Source organism: Struthio camelus, chromosome 8 (assembly GCF_040807025.1).
Source record: "Struthio camelus isolate bStrCam1 chromosome 8, bStrCam1.hap1, whole genome shotgun sequence".
Lineage (NCBI taxonomy): Eukaryota > Metazoa > Chordata > Aves > Struthioniformes > Struthionidae > Struthio > Struthio camelus.
Genome location: NC_090949.1, coordinates 21,171,466 through 21,187,683, shown reverse-complemented (window position 1 = coordinate 21,187,683; position 16,218 = coordinate 21,171,466). Strand labels below are relative to the sequence as shown.

At 41.6% G+C, this 16,218-nt stretch overlaps 2 protein-coding genes across 2 annotated transcripts in view; both read right to left on the bottom strand.

Moving 5' to 3' along the window:
• The window catches only part of ZNHIT6 (zinc finger HIT-type containing 6), a 35,749-nt gene extending 21,800 nt beyond the window's left edge, over positions 1 to 13,949 (bottom strand). Inside the window, exons 1-7 of the mRNA XM_068952621.1 lie at positions 13,855 to 13,949; positions 12,472 to 12,537; positions 12,255 to 12,361; positions 12,083 to 12,168; positions 10,660 to 10,763; positions 955 to 1,023; positions 18 to 98 (exon numbers count right to left, since the gene is read on the bottom strand). Of these exons, the coding sequence (XP_068808722.1) occupies positions 18 to 98; positions 955 to 1,023; positions 10,660 to 10,763; positions 12,083 to 12,168; positions 12,255 to 12,361; positions 12,472 to 12,537; positions 13,855 to 13,913 (572 nt within the window). The 5' untranslated portion in view covers positions 13,914 to 13,949. The remainder of the gene's footprint in view (positions 1 to 17; positions 99 to 954; positions 1,024 to 10,659; positions 10,764 to 12,082; positions 12,169 to 12,254; positions 12,362 to 12,471; positions 12,538 to 13,854) is intronic.
• Positions 13,950 to 14,619: 670 nt separating this feature from the next.
• Positions 14,620 to 16,218, bottom strand: part of COL24A1 (collagen type XXIV alpha 1 chain) — a 154,482-nt gene continuing 152,883 nt past the window's right edge. Inside the window, exon 60 of the mRNA XM_068952617.1 lies at positions 14,620 to 16,042. Coding sequence (XP_068808718.1) covers positions 15,896 to 16,042 — 147 coding nt within the window. The 3' untranslated portion in view covers positions 14,620 to 15,895. The remainder of the gene's footprint in view (positions 16,043 to 16,218) is intronic.

The following is a 16,218-nucleotide window of genomic DNA, read 5'->3' as shown; positions in this document are numbered from 1 at the left end:
GGTTCTTCAGTACATACCTTTGACAAACTACAGGATCTGACTCCACTGGATCAATATAGGGCTTAAGGATATCAGAGAGTGTTTTATCCTCAGGCACCCTTTCATCAAAGATAAAAATCAAATACATAAGACACGGTTCATCATGTACACAAAAAGCTATTATCTGAGTCATACAAGGAAGCCGTACAGAGAAAGCTATATGTTTGCAAACTATAGTGGCACAACTAAGTAATTTATGGGACAATTTTAACTGTGTATCAATAGAGCACAGCTAATTGACAGCTCTGCCTCAATTTCAACACTGGGACTTCATTAGGATCTACAGGGAGTAAACAGATGCATATCTCTGATTCTAACATTGCAGCAGAAACATGCTGTTCCTACAGCCCTAAGAGTAGACAGAGCATGCTTCTCATCTCCCTTCAGGGTAGAAAAACTTAGATGAGGGGAAAAAAAGAGAGAAAGGTTTGTTAATAGAAGCTTCTTTTTTTTTGGCCTTGGTAAAATGGACTTGTTGGCTTTCCTACAAAGGGAACGGTGCAACTATTGCATCCTAAATGAAGGCCAGCTTCAGTGCGATGGCGAGGAGGGAAAGGAAATCTTGTTGAACATCTGCTCCATGAGAACAGAGCATGTTAAGTGTATAGTATATAAGGTGTATACGTGATGGTCATATCCTATACACAAGTTGCTCTATTTACACAAGACTAGCCATCAAACATTTTGTAAAGTTACTCAAGTTGAAAGTAAGATTTGTTCTAGCTTTCAAATAGAAAGGGACTACAGACCTTCAAATAATTTATTTAAACTTAAATACTTCTTTAATAAAGACAAAAATAATACTTGAGATTACCTTGTAAGAAAGAAATAGTTGAGAACACATCAAAATATCTTGCAGTTTATTTCTAGCAGACTAATTTATACTTTATAAATTTCTTTTTTCAAGCTCTATACCTTTTTAACGTGTATTCAGCATGACAGTGAGGAAACATGAGTTTCAAATGCCAGTAAAACTTTTGCTCCCTGAAAAGAAAAAGAAAGGCATACTCTTAACGTCGCAGTAATGTTAGCTGGCAACTATTGCTCGTGTTTTTTTCTCCATGGTACAGCTTGGTAGCCTATGACATAGATGGAAAAGACAATGTATAATGTCAGATTTTGACTGGCATTTTCAAAGAGTAAAAGGGGAGAACCTGTGAGAGGCACCTTGAAAGAGCCATCAGCTCTTAGCCTCTGCCAAGTTTGGCATCCTCAGGAGGTGAAAAATCTCCTCCTTACAAACGTAGGCAAGATACCACTGATCAACTGCTCAATCACATATCACCTTTAAAGAAGAAGCATCTCCCAGCTGAGCAGCTATGTGCACAGTTGCCCTTTAATTTGAGAAAAGGGAAATGTTTTTGGCATACCATCTGGACAGGTGGCCAACCCATTGCAATGATAATAGCCAGAGGTCCCAGCCCGGGCCAAGCTCTACACAAAATGAGAAACTAGTCTTTTCGGGCAGTGATCATCTAAATAGGAAAGGGTGTGGTGTGCGGGGTGCTACATTTTGTCATAACAGGGATAACAGAAGTTAGAGACATTCAATATTTTACAGAAAGGTCACACAGGAAGCTTGTGGTAGAGACAAAAAATTGATCTCACGTACTCCTTTGCAGTTCATTGGTGGTATGACCACGTTCCCCTTCCAGCTAGCATAATTAATACCTCAGAACAGAAACTACTAAAACGTGGTTTAGTAGTGCAATACCATGTTAAGAAAGGCTGTGTTGCCTAGAGGATACTTTTCTAGATCAGAAAACTTCTTCCTGGCTTTGTCACTTGTCTGCAGAAAAGATGCTTAAGTCACTGTTGACTGATTTAAGATAAACCACTTTTCTTCTCATTGCTTCAATTTCCCCCAATCTGTAAGTGAATATCTTCTAACAAAACACAGTCTAACAGGGCATGGCAGTCTGCTCTGGTTCAGAATTTTACAGTCATGGCTCAGAGTAAAGATTAGCAGAAAGGCCAAAGGAACGACTACCATTTAGAAAGAAGAGGCTAGACATCTGTCTGAGGCGTGGGAACTTCTTATAGTACCATTTTTCACTACTTAGGATCTATGAATCATTATATCCAAGGTAACCAGTATCAGTTTTGCAAAGGTCTTGGTACTACGATTAAAAATAACATGCTGTTGTTCCAACATGCTGTTTAACTAGCTTATCAGGCAGATGAAATATTATCCAGCAGGGACTAGTTGGCTACAGAGAAAAGTGTACGTGCATCCAGTAGCATGTACTGCAAAACAGTAGACAACAAATTGGTTGCTAAGTTCAATTAAGTGTGATGCTACTTTTTAAATGCAAACACTACAAAGTGCACTTACCAAATAAACAATCATTCCCTCATCTAGTCATTCCTAGGAGAAAGCTGAGCTTTAGAGCTGAATTCTACTTCCTATAGTATAAGTAAAATCAGTAAGTGTTAGTGTTTTCCAAAGGGCAGGCAAGCAAGAACTCTAGCTAGTAATCTGAAAAAAAACAGTAAATGAAGGCTAAGGCCCACAAAGCAACACGTGACTCAGTGGAGATGCGCAATGTGCTTTGTGATTCTTCACATCTAAATGCTCGAGCTCGATAAAGCTGAGAATAAGGGAGACTTCCTTAAACGAGCAGATCACATTACAACAGATCAGGTTTGAAAGAGGGAAGAAGATGGCGTGCTCAGAGCTGGAGGATAACATAGAAGTGGTTAATTACACAGCATATGTAACCAAAAGCTGACATAGGACCCTGCCTCACGGATTTCACGCTGTTTGGCACATTGCTATGGTACAGTCTCCAGCTCCCAAACTGAAGTATGTTTTCAGATAATTCAAAACCTGTGAGTCTCTTGGAGGTTTGGTACTTTTTGAAAGATAGGTCAAACAAGGTTTTGCAATTTTTCATCTTGCAGTTAAAGGAGGCACCAACCTTGCTGTATACATACAGCAAACTGGAGTACTGAAAGGATTGTGGGACCAGTTCAACTGACTTAACAAGCTTGTGATTCCTTTCTCAGACATATATTAACATGGTACTGTATTAACTTAAAGCACTTTCCCAATATTTTAGTAAAAGTTGGTAATCTTTAAAACTTAGAAAACTCAACACCACCATTTTCTGCAGGAAGCACTAATGATGGGCACACTTACTAAAATATGCACTTACTGTGCAGAACTGTTCAAACGAGGCCTTTTTTTTATGTTGTTAACTAAAATAAGGCTTTCTAGCATTTTTTTCATTTAACTCACCACCTCCCACATTTGATCAAACAGAATATGTTCTTCTATTGTAAGTGATCAACTCTTATTGTTATCTTATTGATACGGACTTCCTTTATCCCAAATTATTTCAATCAAGATAGCCAAAGCAAAGGGAGTACTGCAGATCTTCTATATCACAGTTCATCTGTTTCCACTTCTAGATCAGAGAAAAACACACGCGGCCTAAATACATGCCCATGGCCATCTCTGCAATGGGCATCTGAAAAAGAAATATTCCATAATTGTACTTGCTGTTTTAGAGTACTCCTTGTATATTTGTAGAAACTGTAGTCTCACAACAGAATGTGATCTCGCATGCAACACCAGTCCCCTGTCGGCTCACTGAGCCATCGTCCGTTCATCACTGCAGCTGTATAATCAGCTTAGAGGATCTTTTTAGACTTTCATCCTCCCTCCCCTTTCCAGGCACAATTCAGCCTATGGACTAGTGCTCAGAAAGGGCTACAAATCAGGGAAATATGAGCATGGAAGTTAAAAATGTCATTTCTTGTCAAAAAGTTACACTTCGGAAAAACAGAAGCGCTGATTTTTCAGCATGCTAATATGTAAACTGGCAGGGTTTATTTACTTCACCTCTCTGGAAAGCATTCCTGTCTGAAAGTAAATAGCAGAGAGAAAGAGCTAAGATAGAGTAAGAACTGTGCAGAAGGGGGCAAGGAAAAAAGAAATAGCCTCATACACTTCTCTGTAAAATAAAGTCTTCGAAAAATAGCATTACTTTTGTATAATGAGTTTCCGTAAGTAGAACAAATTCGTAATAATCTGCTGGATGCCTATTATTATAGTGAAGCATTCCTCACCATCAGTGATTTCTGCATGATTAGAGAACTTGATGTCAACTGTAGATGTTATCAAAGTTGCTTCACAGAAAGTTCAGATTAAAATTAGATATCCTGGCTCCAGATTTCACTGACTTCATTTTCCAGTATGGCTCCCCAGGGCAGTATTTCCTTCAAATATAATTGACATGTACCATGTTCATTTTCTACATGAAAAGGCTTAATTGAGTAAGTCATCCGAAGTTGAGTAACAGCTCAGTGCTTAAAGCGTTCCATGCCGTTAAGTGGCCATGGAATGCCACTCCATGGTTTTCTTGAATACCAAGGCACTGACTATAAAACTACCAAACAGCACAGGTCTGGATGAGGAACAGCACATCCTTGATGTCATTAAAAGCAGTATCACAGCCCATCCCTGCATTGCTTGGCTTCACATCCTATTTTGGCTACTTCAGAAGCATGGAAACCAATCAGAGGGTGAAAGAGAAGCCAAGGACCTCTTCTCCCGCATGAGATGTAGCTACAAATTATGTTCTAAACTGCACAGGCTGTTTTGCCATTACTGTTCTTCTAAAGCAAAGCATCTGCCTCCCTTTCATTTCTCCCAAATTTTTCCCCCCAAATTATTTTCTATAATCAATTTCACTTTTCCTCAGTCTTTTTGCAGAGCTACCTGTTTTTTTTTAAACTTTTGACAGTAACAACTGAAAGTATTTCTGATGCTACAAAGGTAGCAGGAATATATACAGTAGCTGTTAATTTCTGCTAATTCTCTGAAAAACTGTGAAGATTCTCACTGTCTTTTACAGTTAATGCAGTACCTGGGAAGATGCTCCAAGTACTGTGGGTGTAGGCAGTACAGCCGCTAGGAAGTAAAGGAGAGATCTACAAAGGACTTAGAGACCTAGAGATGCAGGTAAATGCCTTAGAGGATTTTCAGAAGGGTCCAACACCTGCATATTTCTCAAAACATTTATGAAATATCTCATAAAGCTTAACTTTTTGAGCTAGGTTTCCTCTGAACAGGCATAGAATTTTGCCTAGATTGCTGCAGAAGGCTTTATATTTCTATATACGTTTTCATAAAGAAATTGACTCAAAGTTCCAGTTTATTTCATCATTAAGATACCAGTTGCAATTCTGGCTCTGCACAAATACTTAGTGTCAGCCTGTGAAAGACAGTGATCCATTGAGCATTTTGTTTCTATTTAGCAACTAACAGTCTAAGATGTTTAAGAAGAGTACGTGGGATTACCTTACAGCAAAGCACAAGTACTAAAGTATTTCTTACACTAATTCGGATTGATAAAAGAAGGAAAGGAAATAGAGATGTTTAATGAAGGACCATTATCCTTTAACTTTGATAATACCCAGTACTCTTACCCGGTGCACTGAAGGTGAACTGAAATACAGGGCATTGAGTATCTACTCCTTTGGATAATACTGCCTTTCTTTTAAGCAACAAAGATTCAGTCCAAGTTCTCTCTTGTGAAAACAACAACAACAAAAAAACCCTATTAAAATAAGAGAACATGCATGGGGGATTTCACTGGGGAAAAAAAAAAAGTTCATAATGCCAAATTTGCTTTGTAGCTTCTAACAACAACACACAAAAGAGGATGCCTCAATTTAGCTGAAGCTTGATTAAGCTAATTCCTAACTGAAGTTTGATGTATAAACAGTAAAACCAAACGATTTCTACTGAAGGCTGAAGTGTTTCCTAGTCACAGTAAACAGCAAGACAATCCATGAAGAAACTGAAGTGCACTTCCTTTGTAACACATATGGTCTTCTATCAAGGGGCCTCACAACAGCAGGAGATTTTACTAACCATATGTGTTGCAATAATTAAACATGCTGGGGTTGAACCGAGTCTCCTGCATAAATCAAAGCGACACTGTCAAGGCTGAGTCACTCAAACCGCAATTATCTTAAAAGAATGAAATTCCTGTCCTGCTTAAACTCTGCAAATAAACAAAATGACCATCAGTTTCATTATGAGAGTAAAATATTTCAGTTATTAAAAAAAAAAAGTTTCAGCTGCAGAGCTCAGTAAGTGTTCATATTCAAAAGCAGATCTTCTGAAAAGCTACCCATTTACTGAAGGTAGCACAAGGCTCCTGCTCTCCTAGATTTAAGCTTAATAGGTCTAACAGCGTAAAGTTAGCCCAAAATACAGCTCAAATAACTCCCGGATAAATTCTAAATATCAGCAACATTTCAAAAAAATTAATTTTGATCTACTTGAGGATAGAAGAGTTATTGTTTTGGGATTTTCCAGTGTACCTCAAAGTAATTCCATAACACCAGTGATCATTTATATGATGCTACTCCTAAGTCTCCATACTGTATTTTGTTTTCAGTATTCAATCAAAGAATAGAGATAAAGGGAACGATTCCCTCCTCTCCCATCCATATAATCTGATCAGCTATTCTCAAACTGCAAGCATGCCCACCACTAGGGAGGAGAGAGCTGTATCCTGTTTGCGGGGAGGACAGGTGAGAAGGGTTTTGGTGCTGTGAGTAGAGTGGATATGTAGTCAGAGGGAGACCGCTATGGGTAAGCGGCAGGGCCAGCCTGAGCAGGGCAGCAGGGAGAGCAGAGCTGAGGGAGCTGCTCAACCACCTCCTGCCAGGCAGCTAGGAGCCCCAGTGCTCCCTATGCTCTTCTGCTTGCACTGCTCCCCAACCCTCGTCCCAACCTGCCACCTCGTCGCGCTGCCCACCCCCTTCCCAAAGGCTCCCTGCGCCAGCAGTCCGCCCCAAGTCCATGGCAGCACGCTTCCAGAAGGGGAACTATCACCTACGCTGTAAAATGGGGGCATCACAGACAAAGTTGGCTGAAGCAATAAAAAAAAAAAAATTTGAGAAATCGCTTCTAAATCTGACGTCTCATAGGTAAGAGCTCACTATAAACTGGACTCAGACTCCATTTTCCACTGGCCCTCCATTAGCTAGATTTTCAAGATTACAAATTAGTCTAAGCTGTGTGTTACCTAGCATTGGCACGTATGCTTCCACAACACTGAATTTAGCAAACAAACTAACCGAAACCAGGAAATGAAGAGTCTGGTTAATACATCCAAACAACAACTGATCTGTCCTCCAGAGCTGGCAGGGGCAGGGGATGACACAAGAATACATCTTGTACTTCCTTGTCTTGGATTACTCTCGCTCCTGCCTTGTACAGCCTAACGGCTTGGCTCACATGGAAAGCGTGAAGACGACATCAGAAAAGACTGTTCCCAACTTTCTGTGCGCATATGTAGTGTAGCTTCCCATCTCCACCCTCAGGAGCAACCCCTCCACAAATCCTCACTGGCAAACAGCATGAGGAGCTCAGATGTACACAAGGGTTGACACACCAGACCCTGGACACTGAACTGCTAAGCTTGTATAAAGCAATTCTTTGCATAGCTTAACTTTTTGTTGAGTATTACATTCAAAGGGGTAATGGGTGTCATGAAATCACATGGGATAGGTGCTGAACGGCTGATAACTCTGTAGTTCGATTAAATCTGAGGTTTGATTCCTCAGGCATCCATATAACAAAAGAAGGCAAAACGTGCCAACTTAAAAAAGGTGCTCAGTTTTTATCTAGATCAGTGAATTCAAACAGGTCATCGCTGCATGAGTAACGGTATTAGCACAAAAGACGAAACAGGATTGCAGCAGCCTGTACTCAGACTGGTTTTAGCTGCTAAGTTTGGTAGCTTAAGCTTTGTGGTGAGCTGGTTCAGAGTTGATCCAGCTGAAAAGTGTCACTGGAAAAAAAAAAAACTTCCTGTTATATTCAGGCTATATTACCCTTTAAAAAAAGGAACAAAGGCATATTGTAGCAAGAATTGTTTCTTCTACCTGTCTGTTTAGCTTGGCTTAAACCTGAAACCAGGAAGGTGCAGGCTGCATTCAATACTTACCATACATCCTTTAGGAGCCAAATCACATAAAATGCTACTCTGAATGCGTGAAGAGGCACTTTAATGCATTTTCAAGTGATGAGCTTGCATCTGTTCTGAGAGCCATACCCTTCCTTGAATAATTAGCTCAAAACCGCTTACCCTAAGGCAGAATAACTTTGATAATGTTTAGCAACAGAAAGTATTCGAGGGATTGTCACAAAATGACTGATACCTAGCAATGGCAGAATCTGTCAACATTAAGGAAAGGGCTGGGATGTGTTTGGCTGGGGGAACTATCTCCAGAACCTATTGTTTAAAGGTATCATAACTTCTGCTGTTGAGCTGTATGAGACACATCGAACCTCAACGCAATCTAAGGAAGCATGGGGATCTTAGAAGGCTAAGAAACAACGTTTTGACAGGAAAAGGTTCTAACATTATCAGTGACTAAGCCTCTTCTCTGCCTTAAAGAAGGTACAATATAAAATTTCAACTTTTTAGCCCCAGTATGACTTACTGTAGATTGGATAGAGAACTGCTATTCAGGACAAGCTGCTGTTCCCCCCTCCCCCAGCAAAAGCACATTTTACAGTATGTTTTACTCTATTTCTAAGCATCTACTTTTTGTAGTAACCACAGTACATATTCCATAGCCTTGAACCACATTTGCAGGAAACAGATGGTTACTTTCCCATCCTCTTAAGGATGGGAAACATGATCAAGTCCTTTACGAAGAAATCTGAAAGTCCCTTACAGGCTAACGCTTTAAAGAAAGGACTGTTACTATTGAGAAAAAAGTAAGGTATTTTCCCAGGCAGCCTGTAAAATACTTCCTTGACTATTTGCCAATAAGTCACCTTCCTTGCCCCATCTTCTTAGGTTTTAAATCTGCTTCCCTTAGAAAAAACAACATGTGAATGCAAAATCCACTCAAAGATTGAATTCATTCCCAACACGAGCTGTGCTTCAGTATGTACTCCAAAAAGATTTTCCAGAGAACAAAACCTGAAAAACATGCTATGTGAAGGCAAATCTCTGTCAGCACAGGATTGCACCAGGCCCAGAATCTTACCAAGAGAGACCAAAAACTCTGTCTCTTTGCCTGTTCTGTTCTTCTACCCTCCTTAGCCACTGATCCCTGAGTCTCAGGGCTCTTCACACTTGCTCTTGCTCTTTGAGCCTACTCTCCTACCCTGTATTCCTAGGGAGGCTTGTGTTGCGCCAGGTATCCATGACATTTAGGAGACTCTCTAGGAAAGTTAAACTGAGCTCTAAGCTTGAGATACTTTAGCAGCACAAGCCTAGCACAAGATACCTATAGATGGTAGAGCATGTAGCCAAGAAAAAAAAAAAGAAATCAGCATAGATGCAGACAGTCTCTGCTTACTTGGCTAGCATCTGCAAGGTTTGGGACTATCCTCTAGTCTTTCCTGAGCAAAGAAGAGAGCCTCACTGATGCATAAACTTGGGGCATGGGGAAGAGAAAACATGCCAGACTTCCTTTCCTTCCATGAGTCCTCCATGGTTTTTCTCTGGCAGTTAGAACTGGTAAAGTATGACCTTTAAAAAGTTACGTTTCTAAATCTCTTGTATGCCTTATGTTCTACCAAGAATAACGTATCTGCAAAAACGAGAAATCATGCTTTGCCTCAAAACAGAACAAATTATATGAGAGTGTATTCTGCAGTCTTTCATCTGGCTTGTTAGTTTGTCAGAGAGAGACACCTGGTGGCTAGTCACTCAAGCACGCTCAGAGTTTCTCTTCTAAACATTGCTTTTAGATCATGATCCGTCAGTAAACAGAGAACAATACGGAAAAACGCGTCCTGGAACAGAAACTCACCACCAACTAAGGACACAAAGAAAATCACAGGAGGAGCCAGCAGCGATATCTGACACAGCTGACTACTGTCAGAAGGCATTTAGATTTGCCCCCAGTCCAATCACAGAGCTGAACTCTGGACCTGCTTCCCGTCCTAATGAAGTACTCTAAATTATTTTCACCGCAGAAAAATATCTTTAAAATACAGTTTCTGAATATCAGAGAAAATCCGCAGGAGAGGGTAAAGGAAAGAAGACCTGAAATTATCTTAGCTTTTTTTCCTGAACTCATGCCGGTCTGTCTGCGCTTGTCTCTCCAGACAGTGCCATATCAAGTGTTCACATACTCCAGTAGGCTTCAACCCTTAGCACAGCATGCAACAGAAATAACTGGAACAATTTAGAAGCAGCTGTTTTGAGAACAACAGACCTAAGGACAGTCTTCTTCCTCCTTCAGGGATAGAGATTTTCAGCAACCATTCACTTTCTATCAGTAACCTTTAAAGATAAGTTCTTTTCCTCTAGCAACAAAACCATAAAAAGCCTTTTCAGAATGTCAGTTAACAGAAGATGAAAAACATGACAGCATTGACTTCTTCCTCCTGCGACTGAATGGTACTGTTTTTCAAAAATAAAGCATGAATTGTATAAGCTGTCAAAATTGAGCCTGAAGAGCCTACAAAATGAAAACCCGCAACAGGAAATACTAAATTTAAATAGCTCCTTTAAAGAGTCTGTGGATCTAACAGATTTTGAAAGCATATCAGTATGAATTCAGACCCTCAAATCATTATGTGTTCAGTGAAAACAAAATATTGCCGATTATAACTAACCAAAGACTTACTTCTTATTGAAGATGGTTGAATTTTCTCTTCTTTTTGTAAATCCAATGGGCAGAGTTTTGAGGTTGATATTATGTCTCCGAGCTCTATTTCTCAAGTAATTTATCTATTAAAAAATAAAAACATATTTGAACGTGAATAATATAATCAAAAGTTGAAAACAAAAAAGAGTAATTCTGAAGGGAATTTTGGGAAAATTATAGAAAAGGTCACATTTAATACAGTAATGGCTTTTACCACCCCCCCCCCCCAAACTCACAAAAGAAAAAGTTAACAGAGGAAACTACCTGAAACACTTTCAGGTGAAGTTTTTCCAAGGTTAAAAGCCAGCATGCCTATGAGTTCTTTTTAGTAAAGGTATTTAAGCATACTGTGAAAGCCACACACAGCCATTGTGGATGTAATACCACCCACGGAGCTGTTTTGGGGCTAGAACCCAGCTAGCAGAAGGGATGTACAAACACCATCTCATCCGCTCTGACGAAATCTGATCTGAAGGTAACACTAAGGATATCATTCTATAAACGTGCCTACTGCCAAACCCTAAAAACTGCTACCCTATATAGCATCTCACCATCTTCAGCGCATGTATTCTCATGACATCCCCGTAACCAAGTACACGCAGACACAGAGTGCTACTTCAGTCTAAGGGGAAAGCTGGGAGTCTTCTGAATTTACTTTGCAATAAAACACCAACATGAATTCTCCCCAACCGAGCAGCTGAATGCTACGTTTACATGCCTTCAGAGGGCTGGAGAACAACATGGCTCTGATACCTTTCTATGACATATCAGTGAGCAGAAGTACACTAGAGTGGATTTTTCTTCTCCCCTTCCTGATCTTGGTCTTCTCAGTTTTGTCACAAAACTTTCAGGAAACGCCATATATTTTATGATCTTATTACTGTTTTAAACAACTGGAAGATTTTCAATCAAAATCCCTTCCCATCCATAGCAGATTAGCTTTTACTTCCTTGTCTCATTATAAATGAATGATTTATTCATTAGAAAGCTCTAGCTGCCTTCATTTGGTACACGAACGTGGAAGCACGTAATAAAAAACCTCATTGCTTACATGGGAATACTGTGCTTAAAAACTCAAGGAAATTGTGAAGGTGGAAGGGAAAGGGAACACTCAGGCTTTCTTAACACAAACTTAATGTCAAACAGCAAGAATAGCCACGTCAGTTCTTTTAAGAGCATACGCTACTGGCAATTCACTCTTCTAAGCAATTGGATGCAGTCATCAGTACTACTCTTACATAGAACTACAGATTTCTTTGATTTCTGGCTCTAAACTTCAGGGTCATTCATACCTTCCCAGGAAAGGTATCAACTCTGAAGTCTGGATTGGGACTGCCTCGGTGGGAATTCAAAGAAACTCAAGCTTATTTCCAACTGACCAAGTTCCTAATTTAAAACTTACAAATTTATTTGTTGTTGGCCTATGCACAGAAATATCTCGAGCAGCAGCATCAGCTGTCCTTCCTACATCTTCCAGGAAACGATAATCTGAAGGTAAAAGAAGAACAGGAAAAAAATGTAGTGCTAGCCTACTAAAAAGGATGAATTTTAAAAAGCACAAGGAATAGCCTTACCACTCAGAAGGTTCAAGTCAGTAAATTCATTTACAGAGACAAATGCTGTTTTATCCCTGATTCCATTACAGCTCAGTGCAAGCTTATGCTTCTTTACACACAACAGACTGAAATGACACACAAAAAACCCCATCCATTAACAAGCCAGGTTCAGCACAAGAGTGAGGAAAAAAAAAGAAAGAAAGAAAAAGAACAGTTTAATTCAGATAACAGATACCTGCATGAATATTTCATGCATCGTGGACATCTGTACTTAGCTTCTTCTTCACTACAGGTTTCACATCTAAAAGAAAGAAAACATACCTCTCAATAAAGTGGCATCTTTGTGCCCAACTGGCTTGGGAAGGCTTCTGCTCAACAGCCAGGTGCTACACTATTGTTCACAGATTTCAGAAAAAGCCATTTGAAGCGTGAAAGCAGAAAGAGGAAATACAAATACTTTGGATTAGGCCAGGTGGCAGAATAATATACCAGCTATGGGGAGCATCTCCCAACACATATAAGGGTCTTGTCCATATTAAAACACAGCACAGAGATGCTTGAGAGAAAGAAAAACACGGTAACTGCAGACCTGGAAGCACAGCAAGGCTGTGTCAGCTTACGCTTTACGGCCTGGTCTAGCAGTGCTTTTCTATGTTGACATCATTCAGAGGGTGCATCTCACATGCAGCCTTCCATGTGTTTGTAACTGGGGCATTTACGTTCCCAATTCACAGCAAAACCTGAACACTGCGTCTCATTTCTGTAGTGAAATAAAATAAAGATGATGCAACTCAGCAAAACTTTCCCCTGGCTGTTAGCAAAGCAAAGGCTACAGTTAGGGAACCTCCTAGCGACAACATGCAAGTTTTTACACATGTAGGCTAAAGTATTTTCTGATTAGAAAGACTTCTTCTACTTTCAAGCTAGGTTACCATAACTGATATATTTCCATTTTTAGAAAAATATTCTTGGTATTTTCAAGGAAGAATTTATCATTTTTCATTTAATTCCCACAAGCGTGGCAGAAAAAAAAATGACCCTCAATCCACTCCAATAAAGTTGCTGAGAACAGCACAAAACCATCACTTTCAACGCTTAAAGAGAAAAAAGTAAGACTGACGGTGTTTGGCGCGGCCCCGGCCCCGGCGCCGGCTGGGCGGAGCGCCAGCCCGGACGCGACCGGCAGCTCTAGAGCGGCAACGCTCCGGGGACCGTTAGGGCAAGAAATCGCTCACTGGAAAAAACCCAGCAGAGCGAGAAGGTTCCCAGAACAGGGCTTACTGAGCTCGGCCCTTAAGGAGGCAGCCACTAGAAGGCCCAGGGGCGGCGCGGCGCGGCACAACTTGCTGACCCTGCCGGGGCCGCGGCCACGGCGGGGGCCGGGGCTGCCGCGCCCCGTGGCCGGGAGGGCCGCGAAGGCCCGGAGCGGCCCCGGCCCCGCCGCAGCGGCCCAGCCCGGGCGCAGGCCCCGCGGCGCCGCGTGCGGAGAAGCCGCCGCAGCCCGGGCCGGGCCGCAGCTGCCCGCCTGCCCGGTCCGCACCACCCTCCACCCCGGCGCGGCGCGGCGGCGGCCGGGCGCTGAAGGCCGGTGAGGAGCGCCCGGCCGCCGCCGCCCTACCTGCGCAGGGCCATCTTCCGCTTGCCGGGCGGGTCGGCGGCGCCGCCCGGGTCCTCCATGGCGGCGCGGCGGCGCCTCCCCCCGCGGGGCCCGACGGGAGCGGCGGCGGCGGCGGCGCCCCCTGGCGGCCGGGCCGGCTGGCGGCGGGCGGGGAGCGCCGCCCTCCCGGGGCAGCGGCGGCGGCGCGCCCGGCCGGCCGGCGCCGGCCCCTGGCAGCCGTGCAGCGCGCCCAGCCCTTCCTTTTGGAAAACGTATTGTTTTTGAGACGCATACAAAATATAAACCTCGCATTTTCAAAGCCTAGTGCAACGCTGTGAATAGAAACATAGAGGGAGCAGAACATTTTCTTAAACATGACATCCTCAGCAAAACAAACCAATTTATCACAACATCAGCTCCAAAACCGAGCTGCGAGCGAATGTGAAGTGACGCTATCAGAGTATAATGGTCCTGAAAAAGCAAAAATTGCAGTAAGAGACTTTCCCTAACCATTATCATTCTATAATCTTACCTTCTCTCTAATCAAATTTTCTCACAGAGAAAACTAATGCTCGAGGTACGATGTAAAATGGGATGTGCATGCATGTCACCTTGTCAAAGCAAATGCTGCCGTTGTTGCAGTCGCCCATGGCGCCAAGAATGGGCTTTGCCCCTTGGTGCAGGCAGAAGTGACACCTCAAAGGTACCCCCCCACCCCCGGAGAGGATTTTCATGGCTGCTGAGAATGAACTACACAATATGAAACAGAATAATAAAAAACAAATATTTAGTTTTAAAGCTCATTTTATTATAATTTGGTAAGTGTGGCTCCCTGTGGACCCAGGCGGTAAAACAAGCTGAACACTTCCCTTCCCCCCAGTTTGGTTTGGCATCGTCTTTGGATTAAAAACAGATAGAGACACATCATTAGAAAGACTGTTTTTCCTAACGGTAATTTTTTTCAAGGCATTGTAGGCCTAATTTAAGAAAACCAAAATTGTTTAAAAATACTGCAAAAAAAGGAATTTCTAAGTTGATGAAATGATTATAATTTATCAGCAGCCATTCAAAAGGCGTGCTGAAGTAAAATTTTGAAGAAGTTACAAAATATATACACAATGTATCACTTTAAGATGCCTTTGGCATTCAAAAAAGTTAACCGTAATACAGAATCTAAAACTCAAAACTATTGTAGGTAGCTCTTCTACCACAATTTTTACAATGGCTAAGAAGCTAGCTGTTCTGACTATATGCACCATATACAATGTTCTGTTGCATATACCACTTCCACAACAGCACACAAAAATATTTTAAACAAGAAATCCACATAAATAATGTTTTGGTTGTAATGAAGTATGTGACCAACAATTTATAGTAAGTACCTTTACAACAGAAACGTATCTCAATGTAACCGGCACATACAGTCTGAAAGACAAAAAGTGACTCCAATAATCTCTGCTGAGGCCACGAGCACCTTGTGTGATGAGGAGCACCAAGGCAACACGACAGGAAACACGTAAGAGGTAGTGTACCATCTGTTAAGATGTGTGTGTCCATCCAGGACTATAATACAACTTTGTGTTTAAGAAAAGAAGACTTTTTGTACTGTGGCATAATTCACTTTTCAAACACAAGCTATTGCACATTTAGGAGCACTAGTCAGTATTGCTGCTCAGGATGGTGTGTCTCCAGCTTTCCTCGGGATGCTTCGTGCAGCGCTGTTAAGGAGGTTACCAGAACACTAGAGGTCCCGATGAATTCCATGTTCAGATATATAATTCTCAGTTCCAGGAAATTATACAAGAAAGCACCAACCAATATTTAAAAAAAAAAATTACATACTTTGTCAAAGTTGTTGTAGTCTCTTCTTTCTTTTTATTTCTAAATGCCATTTCTCCTTAGGAAGAAGTCTTTTCTTCCTGAGGTTCTTTACCCAACTCTGTTTGAAATGATTCTTCAGCTTCAGGGCAGTAATCGTGCCTGCAATGGATTGTGACCTTTGCATTCAATCTAGGCAACAACTCCATGGTGATGTTAAAAAAAAAAAACCAGGACAGAAACCTTAAAGGAAGCACACTAAACCACTTTCTACAAAGTGCTGTTGTCCTGGTTTGAGATGAGAAAGCACGTGAACCTGAACAACCGGAAGCTGATTAGTGTCCTGAGTGTGAAAAAAGAACTGCGTCTTATGCCAGCTGCCGTCTTGAATCTGCAACACACACAAGCAGAATATTAAATTGGTATCAAAGATGAGCTTCAAAACACAAGCAGAAACTGGGCTTAAGGAGTCAGAGGAGGAGTGCACAGAAACGTTTCTTCTCCCACCAGGTCGTGAACCAGTTTCACCAATGCCTTTTCTCCTGTGCGATAAGGCAGGCGCTCTGC